Source organism: Cygnus olor, chromosome Z (assembly GCF_009769625.2).
Source record: "Cygnus olor isolate bCygOlo1 chromosome Z, bCygOlo1.pri.v2, whole genome shotgun sequence".
Taxonomy (NCBI): Eukaryota; Metazoa; Chordata; class Aves; order Anseriformes; family Anatidae; genus Cygnus; species Cygnus olor.
Genome location: NC_049198.1, coordinates 56,962,488 through 56,981,855, shown reverse-complemented (window position 1 = coordinate 56,981,855; position 19,368 = coordinate 56,962,488). Strand labels below are relative to the sequence as shown.

General features: G+C 37.8%; 1 protein-coding gene across 4 annotated transcripts in view; it reads left to right on the top strand.

The window, feature by feature from the left end:
* The window catches only part of EFNA5 (ephrin A5), a 210,862-nt gene that overhangs the window by 158,495 nt on the left and 32,999 nt on the right, over positions 1 to 19,368 (top strand). For all 4 annotated transcript variants that reach the window (XM_040541429.1, XM_040541430.1, XM_040541431.1 and 1 more), the window contains one exon: positions 13,796 to 14,088. In XM_040541429.1, coding sequence (XP_040397363.1) covers positions 13,796 to 14,088 — 293 coding nt within the window. The remainder of the gene's footprint in view (positions 1 to 13,795; positions 14,089 to 19,368) is intronic.

The following is a 19,368-nucleotide window of genomic DNA, read 5'->3' as shown; positions in this document are numbered from 1 at the left end:
TCATGTGCTGTTACCCAGACCATTCTTGAATATAACAAAAGATCTCTTAACATATATTTAATGTATTCAAATAATCTGAGTCATCACATGTGCAGGTTGTGAGCATGGGGTAATACACACTGAAAGCAGAAGATGCTTGATCACTGACAGAACTAGTTCATAAAGAAAAGCAAAACAACTGATAAAAAAAATAACAAAACAAAAAATAAACAACAGTAGAACAGCTTGATTCAGCAACTCATGAAAAATAATCTGATAGCTTAGCTAAAGGCAGTAATTTTGTGCTTTTTTGCAGTCTCACTGTAACACAAGGAATTGTTAACCTTTTTTAAAGGAAAAACCTTTGTTTCTTCAATGTAAAAGCTAAAGTAGATAGACCACTATATTTACATTACTGTCTTAATAAATCCAAACTTACTGCTAATATGTTTAAAGCATATAATTTATCTTCTAGTGAACATATTTCATGTGCATAATAATTAACATTTTTTTTACTTCGTTGATGAAGGGACAAGTTACAAAAACAAAACAAATGACCTCCAGACATTCAGCATGTTTTTTCCAAATTTGGTGAAGACCATAGCCTTAAATTGCATTTTGCTCCTGGGACCTCGGAAGGCATAATTTAGGAGTTTTTTCATTTGAAGGAAGGAAATGGAGGGCTCTACAGAGGTTTCTCGCCATGTGATAGGAAAAAAGCAGGTTTAAAACGAGTTAGATTATGTTTGCTTCACTGTAAGAATTCTTGCAAAATGTCTTCAGGGCATGATAACCTCTCAAGAACTGTAGAGAACGGGTTTGAGCGTTAGAAGAGCATTCCTAAAGAAATGACCAGCTGATTATGAAGTGTGTGTCCCTAAGACTGCAGGACAAGCTGAACAATATAAAACTCTAAGTTATCTTTGAAGTGCAATAAAAGTCTTTTCAGTTGCATTATTTTTGTTTAGAGTCAAAGCATACAAAATGAAAGGACAAATCTTGAGGTGTATATTGTGTTTTAATCGATCCTTAGCTAAACTTATGCTAGAAAATTAGGAAGCCTGCATTTATCTAGTCGTATGTGGCAGCCTCTTTGCAGACCTGGTGATGTCCATTTAAATCCAATTTTTAATATATTCATTTACAGAAGTGTTTTGATTAAAATCACAAATTGGTATTATGGAAATCAAGATTATTTTTTTTTAAGGTGTTAATTTGTCTTCAAAAAAGTCTTGTAACTGAGGCGTTGACAGGGTGTACCCTTTCCTCGCTGCTACAGGTAGCAAAGATGAAAATAGTCAGTTGTTTAACATTTGAGCACTACTGTGCTTGGTTAGACACATTTATAATCAGCTGTATCAGTTCTTATAACTCTTATTCTAAACAATGCAACATCACAGATTATAAATCACTTTCCTATGTATGAAATTCATGGTATAAATTATATCTCTGGCAAAGACTGCCAGGTGTCAGGCTCCAAAAAGAAGAGGAGCAAGTACTTCTCCATAAAGCTGTACAACTCAGTGCTGCAGAGCGTATTATGGTGAATTCCCAGAGTTCCCACAGGTTTGAAAGATGCTCAGACTGAAGAAGAAAAATTTATCATTCTCTGTTGTGTGAAGAGCCTGAACCTCTGGCTATGTGAAGGATCGGCGACGGTTGTAAGGATGTGTTGGGAAGGCATGACAATGTCTGGGCATCCTCCGCTGGCCAGTGCTGGGCGCTGTTTGTTGGCTTTGATGGGGCTTTTGCTCAGGCCCGGGATGACTGCTGTCATTGCCGTCACATTGCAGGGGGCCAAAGCAGGCAGCAGAGTACATGCAGTGCGAGAGTTAGCTGTGATACATGCCTAAAGGCAGCAGAAGAGGCACGGGATTGATGCTAAATCAGGTGCAAGTGGAAGGATGAAATACTGCTGGGGAGGGCAGCACAGTGCCCACTGGGACAAAGCCAGAAGAGTTGAGGATTAAATTGGTTTCGGCTTGCATACATCTGGTACATCTGTATGTACCAGAAGAACAGAGTAGAAAACAGGCATGTGGCAATGGAAGGAAATACTTCAGATAGACCATGCCTATTTTGTAAACATTTTTATATTCTTTTGTTTTACTTTATTGTAATGTACTTTGTTTCTTTATTCCTGAACTAATACTTCAGCGTAATTTTGACAGGAAGAATTAGTTCATATGTTCAATAACTCATTTTAACACCTCTGGAACAATGCTAAAGCTTTCCAATAGAAAATAATGGCTCTTGTCAGATCTGTGCAGTCTCTTCATCACATGTGCTTTGTGGTGTCTGTATAATAAGTAGGAATAACAAGAGAGGGCAAGGAAATAAACCTTTGGTTAAATTTGTCTGTGATATACTCTGCTTCCTATCTTAAGCCTTAGTGTCTGTACCTCTAAAATAGTACTATGTTTTATGCAGACAAGGTCATCAGTCAGTTGTGAATGAAGCAATTTCACTACAGGTTGAAGATTGGAATTAGTTTAAGATTAATTTGGAATCACTTTTAGAAAAATGCAATAGGGAAATTAAGAGAATAGCTTCAGTTTTACCTCTCAGAATTTCTTGATTGATCTGAGAGCAATGCATTTTATTTTCCCTCCCTATTTTTCTCTTATATGAATATTTTACCCATGCATATAAAAGTAAATGAACAGATTTTGCACCTTTTATTAAATTGATATGTATATATACATATTGAAAATTAATCTTGAAGAAATAAGAATTCTAAAACCCTGTAATGAGCTCCATAATTTGAAAAGAAAAGAAAAAAGAAAAGACTGTATTGATCACTGTTTTCATTAATCTCATTTAGTTAAAAAAAAAAAATGTAATTGTTCCCCATCAGATTGTAATCTTTGTAATGTGTTAGATGCTTTACAGACTAATTGCCAGTTTATAGTTCAAAGCTTTTTGAATTGTATTTGTAAACGTAGAAACCCATTTGGATCAGGAACTATCTTGTTCATATGACATAAAAAGCTTAAGATAAATTTCTCTAGGAGGTGTGGGGGGTTGCTAGGGAGGACATTTTATAAGTCCTGTTGCTCAGAGACTGTGTGTAACAAGATTAAACCTGATGGAAATTTTGTAGTCTGTGTGCTATAAGTCTTTAGAAAAAATTACAGGATTGAAAAGAAAAAAACTCTAACAGTAATAAATGCTACTGGGTGCTGATGCAATCTGTAATCTAAAACTCCAGATGTTTATTCTTCTTTTAAAGTATAGTTTGTGTAGTGTAGGAGAGAGACTAATGTGCAACAGCAACAGGAAGAAGGCTAAATTATGAGATTTCTCCATAAAACTTTCTGTAAAATGGCATTTCAAAGTCAGTAAAGAAGATATTTCTCCACTGGATCTCTTAAATAAACACAAGGTAATTGTGTAGCAAGAAATAAATTCATGGACTGAAGCCCACTTTCCTGATAGCAAATTGTCTGCAAATGTATTTATGTAATTGTTAGCCATTCTAATGTTTTGTTGTTGTTGTTTTTACCTGAACAAGTTCAAATAGCTTTTGAGAATGTGTTTGAATATCTAGGTTATTCATGTTTGTGGCAAGTTGTGCTTTAATACTGGAATTTCTTGTTATGTTTCTGGATCTGTTTGTTCCGTTATGTGATTTTCTCCACATTTTGCTCAGGCTATTTTATAGTTCATTTGGATCCATTCCTTCTTTCTGGAGGATGTGGAATTATGACCATAGCTTATTAACACATACACAGTGTATTAAACATACGAATACTGTGAAACATTTGGGATTTAAGTTTCTTTTCATACACTCACATACTGTGGAATGAAGGGCTAAATGTTACCAGTTACAAGTTATTAGGGTGTCTTGAGACTTCAAATTCTAAGCTGATCACACAACATTTGAAATTAATTTTGTTGGGGTATTGAGAGATTAATAATAAACAGGTATATCTTAACATTGGAGGAAAGTACTTCTAATACAAAAGCAACTGTAGGTATATATGCAATGGATACACACTTTTATGAAAGTACGTGTTCTCAAATACCACCCATTTATTTACTAGTGCGAATGGATAGAGCTTTTTTTTTTTTTTTTTCCCTAGGAGTACTGAAGAGGTGGAGATTTCATTTTACATGAGTTAGCCATCACTCTGCAATCTGCTTTTAATGTATTAGCAGGAAAATAAATTTGCAAGGTTGACTTGTGTTATGCACCCTTCCTCGTAGAAACAGACAGCAGTTACTCTCTATCATTCAGTGTGCAGGTCAACGTGCTTGTTGTGCAAGTGTTCTTTTCTTTCATTTTGTGAGTGTGAGAAGCAAGATCTTTCTGCAGATAGGGCATTGTTCTCCATATCCATTAATAGATGTCAGCACATGCCTCAGGCAGGGTTAGCGAATACCAGTTGCAGAATCCCATTCCATCAAGGCTGATAGTCTTTGTCTTCTGGGTGAGACACATGGTCAACACATGTTAGAAAGCTCCAGTCTGGACTCTTTAGTTGTACACATACCTATTCTATTTTTTTTAAATAATTTAAACTATGAAAAGGTTATTTTCTCACAAATCTGGCTGCTTAAAAAGTGGGTGTTAGTGCATCAGACATAACGTAAGATTTTCTTGCTTATTTAAAAAAGGTGGATTTCCTAACAAATCAGCAACCTACAGTTTTTCTGGTATTGGACAAAGGTAGTTGAGGTGGGTTTGTATTTTCAAGCATGAATATGGCATAAAAGATGAAGCTGATACCTTGGGTGGTGTTAGTGTCTGAGGTAGGCAAATGGAGGGTCACGTGTGGACGGTATTGATGACTACATTTAAAAAATCTGTGGGTAGTAATTACCAGATCTCCTCAGTGCACCTCAGATAAAGTTGGATAAATGTTTCTGTTGGACTCCAGCATAGTGTTACTGAGTAGAAGTAATGTGAACACAAGTAATGAGCTTGTGCCCATAATTCATCAGAGAGACTGGCATCACCCCAGACATTTTGTATTCATTGTGGACAGAGGCTCCACATACAGATCTCAGGCTGCCTTTAGGTGCTTGGGTGTGGTACCCTTCAGATTATGTTACTTGGGGCTTCAACACTGAAGTTTATCCCATGAGTCTAAGTGATGCCTTTGACAGAGTAATAACTCTTCCTTTACCCTCCCCTCCCTCCTTCTCTCTTCATCCATCTCAGCAAGTTAAATGCCCTCAGCAATGGAAAATCAATAGCCAGGTACAGTCTGTAGTCATGGGGATTAAAGCTATCAAAGCTGGGACAGCTGAGAATGAGAGCCTGACCTCCTTGGGACCAATGCTGTGACATGCTGTACCCCTTGCCACCCTTATCATCCATGGCACGACTGTGCCACTGAAGCCCCCAGGCTTCTCTTCAGAAGTTGCAGCAAAACAGAAATTCTGAGGGATCAGGCAAAGGTTGTGTATGCAAGCTTTGAAACAAAGTCCTTTTACAAATGCAGAGTCTGAGGAAACAGTTTTAATAAACAGAATGAAAAATGTCCAGCTTATCGATTAGGAGGTCCAGAATGATGGGAAGTTAAGTGGATGAGGGTGTTGCAGTAGTTGAGAATCTCTGGAGTACTCTCAGGTTTATAGGTGGGAAATAAATGTTGATTTGTTTATTTTCCCCCTCCTTCATATCTACTCAGGGAAGACCAATTAGTTTCTATTTTTTAATGTTTGCATTATCACTGAACATATATCTTTCTGCAGTGCCAGCTATAAAAAGTCAATATAGGACCCAGCTGTACAAATAAACACAGTTATGAGTGTAAGGAGGAAATTATTAACAGTAAGTGGAGTAAACACATTTTTGAACAATTTATTCCTTAAAGTGCTTTTAAAGAATAAAAATAAATAAAAGTGGGTCTGTACTTCTACATTTGATGCCATTAGTAACTTAGGACACAATTGAAATTTGAAAACAAGGTATTTCAAGTCTTTTGTGTTAATGGAATTAACACAATATATGTCACTGAGAGAACTCTTAAATTTAAAATAAAAGATATCTGTTTCCCATTCAAACCTCCTCCTTTCCTCCTGTGTTTTATAGTCTTTTTGCCATGATTCTGCTTATAGAAACCTCCTCCTTTCAGATGTAGGCTTTCTTCTTTTTGCAGAGGATATATTTCACTCAAGGCACATTAGGAAGTTTTCAACAATCAGGTTTTATTTTTTAAGAAAGTGGAGATTGTGTGTATATATATTATATAATAGTATATTTTATGTATATATATGTATATATAAATCTTTCCAGAAAGTTAAAGATTTTTAGCAGACTGGTTTTGAGGAGGTTTCTTAGCTCTGGAGGTTAAGAGAATTGAAAGGTTCTAAGTGGTCGGCTACAGGCTAGCCTTCCATGGGGGAAATGAAGTTCCAGACAGTGAAGCTCGAGCACTCACCTTACCTTACCAATGTTATAAACTTTGGCCTGTCACATCCAAGGAGAATTTCCAAATTGAAGGGATATGAAGGGGTTGGTGCTTCTGACGTTTCAAAAGGTCTAGTTTTTTCATCAGCACAGAATAAAAATAATTGCCTTGAGGTTGGTATTTTTTGGTGATTTTTTTTCTGGTTTGGCCAAACATTCTTTTATTCCTCAAAGCCCCGTGGTGCTTAACAAGTTCTTTTCTTTAAAAACCTCAATGCCAGTTGAAGCTAATTTGTTTCATATTTCTTCCCATGTCTGTTCCCTACAGGGGAAGTAACGCGTCTCATTTAAATAGGCAGTAGAAAGTACCAGATAGGATGGCAACTGGTCAGAATCCTGTTATTCAGCAAGAAGGAAAACCATCCCTCCCAATAAGAAAACACAGTGTCTCTCTTGTACCACTGGCTGATAAGAAGGGACAAGGGCATGAGATCCTGTGGGGAAGCAAGCCATGTGATGACGGTGCTTTTCTCGTGAAGCCCAGCTTAACGCAATTCTGTTCTTTCTAATTTATGTTTGTTTAGGATATTTGTTTTTGGTTCAATCCAAGCAGTGTGAAAATCTGTCAGGCAGGGAATAGACATAACAGGAACAAAAGGGGAAGGTAAATCTCCAACAGATAGTTATGGGGTGAATCTCATGGAGATCACTCAGCTCATCTGAGAAATGTGATAGGCTCTTGCAGCTGGCTGTGAGACAGTAATTGGGAGTCTGATGAAGTCTGTCAAGTGCAGGAGCCTGATTCTGCTCAGCTGTGTAATTGTGATGGAAGGGAGCCAGCCAAAGACAGAGACCTGGGTGCAACCTTTTGGGAGACTTGTTCCGGCAGAGCAGGTGGGAAAGTAAAACGAAGGTTGCAAATAATAAGTTTCTCTGCCTGATTGATAATGAACTAGAAGTAAGTGGCCTTATTATAGTAATAAGTTTCCCATGGAAGCCCAATGATTGCAGAGAAGCTTTAGCTGAGTGCATGTGACCACATCTTATTTTGATCAGCTGTAGCACAGCAAAGCTGGGTAATTATCATAATCTAACAATTAGCCTGGCATCCTTTCCCAGTGTTTAATTACTCCAATAAATGGTAATTGAATAGAGAACTTAATGACAAGAGAATAAGTTTCTTTCTACATTGTGTACTTAACTTGCAGTCTTGTCTAGGCATAATTTTTGAATGCTGTTTTTTTGAACAACAGCCTTGATTAGTTATTTCTCCGTCAATTTTGTCAGTGTTTCACTTCCTACAGAGGCTCTTTTCACAGTATTTTGAGCTTGTCTTAACTTGTGAAACTGTAACCTAAGGAGCAAAAGGTCACAGACAGCTCCTTCGTAATAGCTGTTGTTTTTTGTTGTTGTTTTTCTTTTTTTCTCCCCCCCCCTTTTTTTTTTTTCTTGTTCGCTTGCTCAGGGTAGTAATATCCTGGTAGAGATCTAAAATGTCACTGGTTAGTGAACCCACTTCTCTTAGCATCTGGAAGACGTTGAATTTGCTTTTGGTTAGAATAGAGCTAAAATTAAAATCACTCTTTGATTACTTCATTGTTTGTGCATCAGAATCATTGTTGATGTCAGCAGAGCTATGGGAACAGAGTTTATTAAATGTTGTGACAAAGCCAGTGAAAAGAACAGAAGAGCATTAAAGAGGTTATTTTTGCATACCACAGAAATAGCATCTTTAAAATTATCTGCAGTAAAATGGTGCACTTAATCCCACAACCCCTCAGATAATTAACAGCCACAAGATTTCCCCCATCACACATAGCAGCTTTAACTTAGTTGAAATGAGAGGGCTTGGGATGTCAAAAAGAAGAAAGAATAACGAGGCACAAGTTACCCCGCTGTGTAACAGTCACAGCACGTGAGTAGAGTTTGGGATGGAGTAATGCACTATGCTTGCCACCTAAACAGACACAAAAAATGTGAGTGAACTCAGTGTAGATAGTAAATAAGTGACATTATCAAATCCCAAGAGCAATTAAATGGTGTCATGTTAAATGACATTAAAGTTTTGCAGAAAATGTGTTTTTTGTATTACTGCATATACAGATACCTACTTCGTACTCGTCTCTGCATTGTATATACATAATACCTACGTTATACTCCCAACTCCAATACTAATAAATTATCCAAGTGGCTTCATAACTAGCTAACAAAAATAAACTGAATTTTCAACCTATTTCAATATTTTTCCTGTTGAAGCTTTTCCTTAGGCTATAGCACTTGTGGAAAACGTTTCTGTCGTCTAGCACTTAACAGCAGTTCAGCCTTTTTTGTGACACTTACAGAATCTCTCCTAGCTCCTTTTTATATGATACTTGTAGGAATATACTTTTCTCTGAGACCTGTCTGTCTCCTTAAATTTATTTAAAATTTGTTTAGTGGCCAAAAAAGTAAAAATAAGGATCTAAGTGACCAGCAGTTGCAGGGGTGTGCACGTGTGCTGCTCAGAGAAGCCTTCTTTCCTTTGGAAAAGGACAAGTATCTTTTTGCTGTGCTCTGAAAACTATGGCTAATTATAGTTTGCAAAGAATAATTCTATTCACTGAATTTTGTTGATGTTGCTTTGCATTTTAGATTATCATTTGAGAGCAGGGCAACTGGTATAAGACACTCAGCTGTGGCAGTGTCCTTTGTTTGTTGGTGTTCCAGGCAGCAGAATCAGGGCCATTTGCATCTGATCATTTCTGATGCCAGACTTGAAGACCAGAATTTCATAATTCATACTTAAGGCAGTTATTTTATTTATTTTTTTCCTGGTTTCACAATGAAGCCTTGCTGCATGCATTTGATAGAACAGGCTCAAAATAAAGAAAGGTTGACATAGTAAAAAGAAAATTTTCCAGTACACTTATCTTGAAGTAGAGCATCTGGCATGTCGATTTTACAGGAAGGATGATAGAATATAACTAATAAGATTTTTATGGGAAGCAAAAAGCAGGAGCTATAGCAATTTTTTATCTATCTAAATGATAATGGGCAATTAGTGTTATTTGTGCTGTTTTTAAACTGGATTTTTTATAGTGTTTATTCCAAGAAAGAAAGGAAAAAAGGAACAAAACCCAACAAACAAAACTGTTGTTGCATTCTAAATATCTATTTAAATAAATCATCACTTGTTTCAGTGACCAACAAAGCTATTAAATTCAAAATGAGCCACATATGCTTCAGAACTTCAAATTATGAAGAGAAGTGTGCATACAGATTGTGTACTTTCACTTCCATTAATGGATAAACAGAATATAGAAGATAAAATTACTTTGAAAATGTTTTGCTAGTCTTACAGTTCTCCAGTTAAAATTACTGTGAATTTCTTTCTTTGCATCCTGAATACCTGGGTATTTGTGCAGTGGCACTTGAACCCAGAAACATTCACAGGGACAGTCTTTGCTAGAAGCTGTGTGCAAGTTTTGCATAGCAAGCTGATGGTTTGTTGGTTATGGTAATGTTTAGGTTTAGAAGCTACTTAACTGTCTGTCTCTGTCTTGAAAATAGCTTTTATAGCCGTACTGCTTAATAGGTAGCCTTGTACTATGCAAGTTTCCAGGACACTGTTTGAATGCCACCTGACACTAAACAAAGGTTAATTATGTTTGAAGAATAGCTGTATTTTTCTATGTGTAAGGCAGAGTCCAGGGAGACAAATGGCAGTATTTGTGAGAAGATTCGCATACCCTGAGTTTTGGGGAAGCCTTTTTGATTGGTTTCTACCACACCACTGTATTCTGTTACGCAAAATCTAGATAGGATTTTTTTTTTTAATATTATTATTATTATTCATAGTAGGATCTATAAAGATCCTGATTACCACTTGGTTCCGGAAGTGCACAGGGGTCCAGATGAGGATCTCCCAGAACACAATGAAAACCTACCTGAGGAAAGGAAAATGAAAGTCAGTAGTATTGCTAGAGATGTGTTGAAAAGTAAGCTTTGCATTCTATGTTGAAAGAGACTGGAAAAAGGGAGAAATGCATTATTATTATACACAGTCTGTAAGAAGTCTTGTTCCTGTCATCTCTCCAAATATATCTGTAAACAGATCCCACCTTCCCTTTACATGTTATGCTCTTTGACACGTGTGTGTGGCTAAACACTGATAAATACTTTCATTTGAAGTGGAACTTTGGTTTCACTCCAATACCTGACTTTACACTACTACTAAGAGGCTTTCGGCTGTAAACATTAAGTGTTTTCCTTTTGGATGTGGTTTTAAACTCTTGGAGATGCATTTCTGAAGTGTTTCCCCTTTAATAGCTTTGAGGAGTCTGAGCTGATGAGTTTTGCTGTGAGTTACCCATGGCCACCCCTGTGCCTTCCTGCTCATGTCAGAAGCCTTTTTGGTTTCTCTTCAGGAAAATAACACTTTGTAATTGTAGAAGCAGGAACTGTCTCAGTGTTCACTCCAACACGCACAATGCAGATTTTGTAGCCTCTTTTGGAAAAACAAAATTTGTTCTACATCTGTAAAGTACTCATGCTGAGTCTTTGATTACTGAGTTCTTTAAGACATTACGAGAGAAGAAATAAATAAATACCTGCTTTCTGCTTCTTGGTTGGCTAATAACCTCTTCTCAGTATTGCTGTTGCTCTACAGAGTGAAGAGACTTCGCTCAGAGCCGCTTAATAAAATACTTTGGTACATGTTTTCCCTGGAGCACGTTCACTGCTGTGCCAGCAATATCAGCTAAGATCAGCCAGTTCAGATCACTTGAAATACACACAGTCTTCCTCCATTTTTAGAGGCACGAATGCAAATGCATGCAGGCCACCTCAGATGTCTGTGGGTTGAAAGCAGTGGCAGAGCAGGGGAGGGGTGACGAGGGAGGGAAGGGCAGCAGGGTGAAAGGTACGTAGCTGAGTACTTGGGCCTCGGGCTGGCTCTGCAGCCAGCACTTGCTTCTTGCTCCGGTGTCCAGCTGTGCTGGGCTGGCCAAGGGCATCCTGGGTCGCTCAGCTTGTTCAGCACTTGGGTTAGTAGAAATCAGAATGAACCTGTGGCAAAAGGGGATGGTTGTGTTGTGGTTTTGTTTGTTGAACAGGAATACAGGAGGGGACCTTGCCAAAAGGGCGTCAGGCAAGCTCCTTGTGTGCAGTGCTTGGAGCACGGGTCGCTGGTGCAGATTTCAAGTTTGATTTCCTTGCTAACTTGGATTTAAGGTGTGATCGCAAATTCAGGCTCTGTGTGTTTATAATCTCCAATATCGTGGACTGTGTGGTCAGATTCACCCTTTCAAATTCAGACATTCACAGTATAGATTCCATCTGTCTAGAGTCTCCTTGTAGTTAAAGGAGAGGAACAGCTGCCCCTGGAGTGAGATCTCTCTCACCCCAGCGCACGTTGGGCCAAAACAGGTCAGAAGAATTGGACTCAAAGTCCCTATTTCTCTCCATTGACTTAAAGGGAGTCTGGAGAAGCAGTTTGCATAAGGTTATCTGTATTGTTAAAACCAGTGTTAAGGAGACCAGTCTGATCCTGAATGTCTACGGTTACTTAAATCTAGTTCTTAGTCTTAGTTCGAAACGCGTGCATTTTCTGTCACAAAACTGTGATTAAGCATTATTGTGAAGGCAGAGGCTGGTATGAGAGGTGGGCTTGAGAATAAGAAGCATGCAAATTTAAAATAAATGTACATGTATATATGCACATATTAATTATCATTTTAGTTACTAGTTACAAAATCAAATTAAAATGTAATGAAAAAAATGCAGCCAAAACAAAAACAGAGTTATCGTTGCTAGAATGAAGCCTCCTAGTTTTCAACTTATTAGATATTTCTTTTTATAACTAGTAAGAAATGGTGTACTGTTAACTGATACAGAGAACAGGCACCAGTTTCAAAACAGTACGTTTTTGCAAGTGTGTTAAGACAGTATCTGTTTGTGTGACAGGTTTTGAAAGCACTGGAGCACAAAATACATTTTTAACTAATGATTTAGATAAATGTGAATTTTCCTGAAAGAACTGTGTTTAAGAAAAGAAAGGCTTCTCCTCGTTTCAGAATGGAACTCTGAGTCTGTGCACTGGCTGAAATTATACAGATATATCATGCCTTGATGCGTGTTCAATTTTTTTCCTTTAAAAAGCTATTTTATTGAAGCTAAATTATTGTAGGGATATGAAAAGGTATAGTTTGCTCTGAATTTATCCTTGGAGGGCCAGCAGATCATTGCTTTTTCTCTGAAATTAGATAGAAGGCTCCAGATGGCAGATTTCAAGCCCATCAGGTGTTTAAAATATGCCCCTCAGCTAAAAAGAAGTATTATAGTTAAATCTGTCATGGCCTTTTTATTGCTCTGTGGTACACTTGACAACTGCAGCCGCGAAAGAGAGGAGCTACAAGTAGCCCAGTCGCCTGACGTGGAGCAGGTCAGTGGTTGGTTTCTTTGGCAGCCCCAGGGAGTCTGATAGACGTACAGACCTGCTTTATGGAATCATTAAATCCACCACGGTATAAGCTCCCATGGAGGCAGTGAATTTGTTCCCATAGTTTCTTCCAGATTCTATGGCAGAAGTTAGAAAAGTAATGTACGTGAAACATGGAGGGAAGGAAAAAGAACACACACATCCCCAACAAAACAAAAATCCCACGCCTCTGAGGACTCCTCAGTAATAGTAATAATAATAAAGTGCATCTGCGCTGGTGCCTTGCGCTGCATTTCTCAGCTGGCATTTATTCAGACCTGTCACCTTAGGCTGAGAGCTGATAATTCGTATCCCAGAATCCTTTTATCTGAGCAAAGCGACGTCTCCAGTATGTACTTCTGGCAAAGGAGTTGTAGTGCTTTTCAAATATCTTTAAAAAGCAATACAGGGTTTTCTTTGCGTCTTGACAAACTGCTGCTAATCATGAAGAAAGTAAACCTGTTTGTGCTCTTGCAGTAACTGTAAGTTCTTATAGTTAAGTCGGCTTTCAACACAGGGGTGACTACCACCTGATTTATAGAAAAGGGCATGCCTGGGTTGCTTATTTTTCTGCACATGTATATGTTTATATAGGCACTGGTATGTGGAGGCTGTTACAGTTTTGGCTTCTTTGTTTCTTCTTGCTTCTCCCTCCAATTTAATAAAAATAAATAAACAAACAAAAAGCAGAGACTTTGTTTATTCAATAAAGACATAGGGAGAGATAGTCTATAACTTGGTGTGCGTTAGCAAGAGACAACTCATTTTGTCAGAAAAAAAGAACAAAACCTTTATCCAGAAAGTCATATAACCATAGTCCTGCACAAGCAGTCTCTGATAGCTCTGGTGAATATTAAGGGTTAGTTTTGAGACTGAATGTGCATGGCTGGAGTGAAATGAAATGACATTAGTGATGCCCCCTTTACGAGAACATTATCCTACAACAAGGTCATCCTGCATTAACTGTGCTTATGTCTGAACTCTTTCTTTGATTTCAGATTCCAGCAGGGTGACTACCACATAGATGTGTGCATCAATGACTACCTGGATGTGTTCTGCCCTCACTACGAAGATTCAGTGCCAGAAGATAAGACCGAACGCTATGTTCTGTACATGGTGAACTTCGACGGCTACAGCTCCTGTGATCACACCTCCAAAGGGTTCAAGAGGTGGGAGTGCAATCGGCCACACTCCCCGAATGGACCGCTGAAGTTCTCAGAAAAATTCCAGCTCTTCACGCCCTTCTCACTAGGATTTGAGTTCAGGCCAGGCCGGGAGTATTTCTACATCTGTGAGTATATGGAGATTTGCCGTTGTTGTCTAGCAAGTGCAGGAAACTTAGCTAATTTTTCACCTATGCTCTGTGGAAATGCAGAGGGCCAATGCAGATGTTTTACAGTGAACACAGGCTTAACTATCCCCAGATACATTAGCTAGGAATCTAGCTAGTGGAAATGAGATTAAATCACAGCTTCTTTTCTCACATGAAATAGCGTGTCAGCCTGTTCACTGAACCGTGGCTGACTTTTAAAGCAAAACGGGCTGCTACGTTTATTGCAACACACTGAAGTGGAGGAGGCGAGGAGGGAAGGGTGGAAGCTCTCCCCAGATATGGGGAAAATAGCTTGTGTGTGAAATTCCTGAATTTTCTTATTTGCTCAGTTTCAGTATTCTTATCTCTGTTTTTCTTAATTGCTCACTTTAAGTATTCTTGTCTCTGTAAAGTTTATCATCCAGGGAAAGTGAGGTCTGTGTGGTTTCTGAGCAGTATACCTGCCCATGTCCAGCAGTATTCAAAACCGTAATTCCCCGTGGCAAGCACTCCTAGCATCAAGCCATGTGTTGCCTTTTGCTCCCTTCCTTCTCATCCTGCCATGTTCCTGTAGCAGTGGTTTCAGGGAGTGTGGAGCGTGCGGGGTGCCGCGGGCGGGCAGATGATGCCGATGGCCCTCGCCCTGTGCAGCACTGCAGTGGTGCCCTGAGCTGCCAGCCCGCTCCTGCACCCACACCCGGGGGAGCTCGGAGACCACTGGGGCTTCGCTTTGTTTGGTTGATCCCCCAACAAAGATCTCATCTCATCAGTTTGTTTCGGACCTGAATCTTCTGCTTCCTAACAGGTTGTGACTGTTTCAGTAGTATTTTTTTTTTGGTAGTTTTTAGTGTTCAGCTAGAGAGCTGAAAGCTTTAGGCAGACTGTAGGTTCCAATAAATATTGCCTTTATATGTGTGGTTGGCCTTTCTGCTGTGAAACAGACCTTCCACCTCATTTCACCAGAGAAACTCAGTATGTATGATCCCTATTTTTCAGCCTCATTTGTTCAGCATTGAAGTTTTTCCTTTTCCTTTCTAAATCTACAGGGAAATGCATTCCTAGTGGACTGTTTTCAATTCGTTCATTTTTCTTCCAGCAAATAAAATCCTCTAATGGGTGGCAGTTGAGCAGCAGCAGAACAGTGCCTTGTTCTTGTGCTAAAGCACAATAATAATAATAATAATAATAGCTGACAGTAATATTGCTTACAATTTTAAATATGGTGATGTTTTTTAATATGATGATGAGAAGTCATGTAAAGCCTTGATGCCATTTCAGATTTTGCAGCAAACTAAGAAATGAGGGTTATGGAGATAATGTTCTAGGATAAATAAATCTGTACTGTGTGTGCCTAGTCTTACTCTCATAACGCACAAAAACTTCCCCTTAACTTAAACAGGGGGTTTGTATTGCTCAAAACTCTAATATTGGACCCCATGTAAACACTGGATTTTGTGGGGTTTTGTTTGTGTGTTTGTTTTGTTTTTAATTTAGTTTCTGATTATCATCATTAAAACAAGCAGACATACTCAATCTAAGGAATGAAATCTCTTTACCATCATGCGTTTGCAATAAAATGTAGCACAGTGATGACACCAGTACCTGCAAGCATTAAAAAAAAAAAAAAATCCACATTGATTTTCTAAATTAAAAAAAAAAAAGATGCAGAAATGTTTTATAAAGGTTAAAATCAAACAAGAAGGTAAAGAAAAAAAAAGAGAGAAACCTCGGCTTGGTCTACCTAGCTAATAGCTTCATTGTTAGAATATACAAAATCCATTGAACTCTCAAGCAAGACATTATTATTCAAATACACCCAGGGTGCTTATGCCTGGTTTTCCTCATTTCTGGTTAAATTCAATATTTCGCTAAAAATCATTATGTATCTTCTATAACATTCATTTAACTGACTCATTTAACTGTCAAGGGCTCCCTTCAAAATAATTGCTCCAAAGTGCTTTAAAATATGAAGAGCTTTATGATATTCAACTGAGTTTAGATGGAATTATTTTTTTAATGAAAGGTAAAATAGCAAAAAATTAGCAGTAAAGAGGTGTTCATTTACTTGTAGCTTATTGGCCTGGTATTCACTGAAATTAATTTTTAGCCATGTTTCAGAGACACAAAGGCATTTTGCCTCCTTTTCTCTATTGTAAGTATTTTCCCCTTTCAGCCTTTGGTCTGCTGGGGACAGTAACAAGGTTGGTAATGCTGCAGTTACAGGAATCATAGCAACAATTAAAGGCAAAAAGCTTCTCTGGGGAGAGTTGACCATTCTGGTATGTTTTTCTACTGGTCTGTGCTGAAGAAATGAGATGGTGAAACATTGTTCCTTATTTCCTCATCAAAATTGTCATCAGGCTCTAGTGCAGGCTGCGGAGGCTGCCTCTGCTACCTCTCTGTATCTTCATGGTGAGGAAATCAGTGCTCTGGCAGGGAAGGTTTCCTTTCCTCACCAGATCTTAAACCTTTACCCTCTCTCCATGACAGAGGAAAGCTGACCATGTAGCCTGTTATAGTAAGGATATATAAGGACACAAAATATGTCATGTAGTGTAGAGCTCTGGAAAACAAAAAGATTAAGTGGTTGGTTAGGTATTTAACTTAATTATTGTTGTTTTAGTGCTTTTGGAAAATCTTCTCCCTTTACCTTTTAAGAAAGTGACTTGTATCTCTTGCTTCTATTATTTTCAGGAAATGCAGTAATTAGAAAACAATCACTGTGTCTTTTCTGAACTGTTGATTTTTGAAAATGCCACTTTTCTTTATTATGCAATGCCTTTGTATATTGCTCAGATGACCTTGGACCTCCCTTCTTTGCATAGTCATGCCAGAAAAATACAATGGAAGAAGAAATCTAGCTTGCTGATGTCAAATTCATATCGAAGAACTGAATTCATCATTGCAGATGTGATCAACAAGTACTGTTTGAGCTTACTTTTGAAAGAAAAAAAATGTTATTAGATATTTAGAGATAAATTAACTTTTAGTTAGGGAGTGCATAGTGGGGAAAGTAAATAATAAATCATGACACAAAGTCTCAGTTTTTACATAGTTCTTAGCAGACAGTCATCTAAAGTTATTGTATATTAGTCTGATATCAGACAAAATGGTATTATTACTGAAACAGCAGTAACTGAAAGTTAGTTAGTGAAAGCAGAAGCTAACCACTTAGTGATATAACTGTGATTTTAATGCCATTTGGAAGGGAAAAGAACTTTGGGTTTGCAGGTTAAGATGGATGGGGTACTGTGGAGGGGAAGATGAACACAAAAGCAAGGAAGGGGAAAAAAGGTCATGAAATATATAATGTTATCTAATTCAAAATGAGGGTATCATTTTCATTACTTTAACTTAATTATGGGTGTTTTATTTTTATTAATGTAGTACATATGGAATAAAGTATCAGTAATAGTTTGGCAAATACACAGAGCTGATGAAATCAAAAGATGAAGACACAGCTAGAACTAGACTAACTAGTACTGATTAATGAAGAATCCTGACAGCAATTTCCAAACCAAGCTCCTCTCTTGATTTAAGCTAGTCAATTGCTCTTTTCTTGGGAGTAATGTATCGTAGACATAGGGTCAGAAGTTGTACTAATATTAAGCTGTAGCTTTTGCTTTCCTCTTTGCCATCAGTCTAGTTATTCCATCAAATAATTCAGCATTTGACGTGATTTATTCTTAACAAATCCATGCTATTTTTATCATCTTATCCTCCAAGATTTTACATGTGTTATTTAGTCATTTGATCACTTTGACTACTATTACTTGTATATACCTATACCCTTTTCCTGAAGAGACCCAGATAGGTTTGTTGTTCTTCACAATCTTGCTGCTGTTCACTTCCCTGCAAGATCTTGAAGGATTTTGCTAGCTTTTACTATTTTTATTATTTGTTCCGTTTCTTTGTATCGCCTTTAATCATGCGTCATTTTTACTGTTCTTTTATTGTCATGCATTTCGTAGTACGAAGCTTATGATAGTCAGGAAGCGTTTGTTTTAACCATACTGCTCCTGACCACAGTAATCTAGTGTGATCTTTTTGATTTGTATTTAATTATTGTTAGAAATATTTTTAATGGTTCTTAAATTTGTGATTAAGAAATAATTTGTAAAGTAGCAATTAGAGTTTTAAATACAGTTCTTTAAGTAGCATCAAACTCTCCTATATTCTTTTTGGCCATAAAATGTATTTGTGGGGAAGCTGCTTTTACCTCATGCCTTGATTTTCTTAAAATTTGTCTTTTTTCTCCATTGTCCTTGTTCCTCTGCATTAATTCTTTCTTTTCCTGAATTTCTGACTCTTTTATCCTGAGGGCTTTTATTCAAATGACATTCCACCCTGCTGGTCTTAGCTTCTTCTCCTGAAGAGAATTTTCAGAATTTCAAATACAAAATTGTCCTTCTTCTGTTCAATCTCTGTGGCTGGAAGGTGTCCTCAACATGTTCTAAAAACTGTGGGATGAGTCCTGATGTCATTTTTCACAAACAGCTGCCAGGTAGTTGGGCCATCTCACTGCAACCATCTGCATGCTTCTGGAGGCTTCTGTAACTCAAAAAACATACTGTACAATAATGTAAACAAGAGCATTTATAATACCTCCGCTTCTTTCTGTCTTACCTTTGCCTGCCAATTAAGTAGTTAGTTAATAGTAAAAGGTCTGTGGTTGAATTCTTTTTGAGGCAGTAGCAGTCTCAGATGACTTTTAAGTTGAGATTTCACTTTATTCTGTCTTCTCCCTTCTGTCATGTTTTGAGAGTATGTGTTTAAGCATGTAGTATTTATTTGCTCTATTATTTTTCCTTCACTTTGTCCTACAATCATTTAGCAGTTTGTCATGTGCAACTCAGTGGTTTATGGCCAGGTTAATGTTACTTGCTTGTTGTCTTAAAGCTGTGAGTATATTTTAAAAATCTTACAATCTAGTTGAGTAGCTTGTATTGTCTCCTTTCTGCCTGAGATGTCTCTGGCAGAATCTGTACTGAAACACATTTCTAGGTGCCCTCACCTCTGAATTACTGGAGATGGAGGAGGACATAAAGCAATCACTGTTTGGTGGTAGTGGTGGTCGTGATAGGGATTTTTGGTTAGTAATGAAGAATTATGGGCAAAGTTTAGAAATCAAAGCAGGGAACCATACATATCCCTGTGCAAATCAGGAGTTAGCATAGGAAAGGCACTGGCCACTTTTTATGAAAGTTAACACAGACTTAAGAAAGACTTTCTGTGGCTAAGAACTTGGAGGAGATTCCC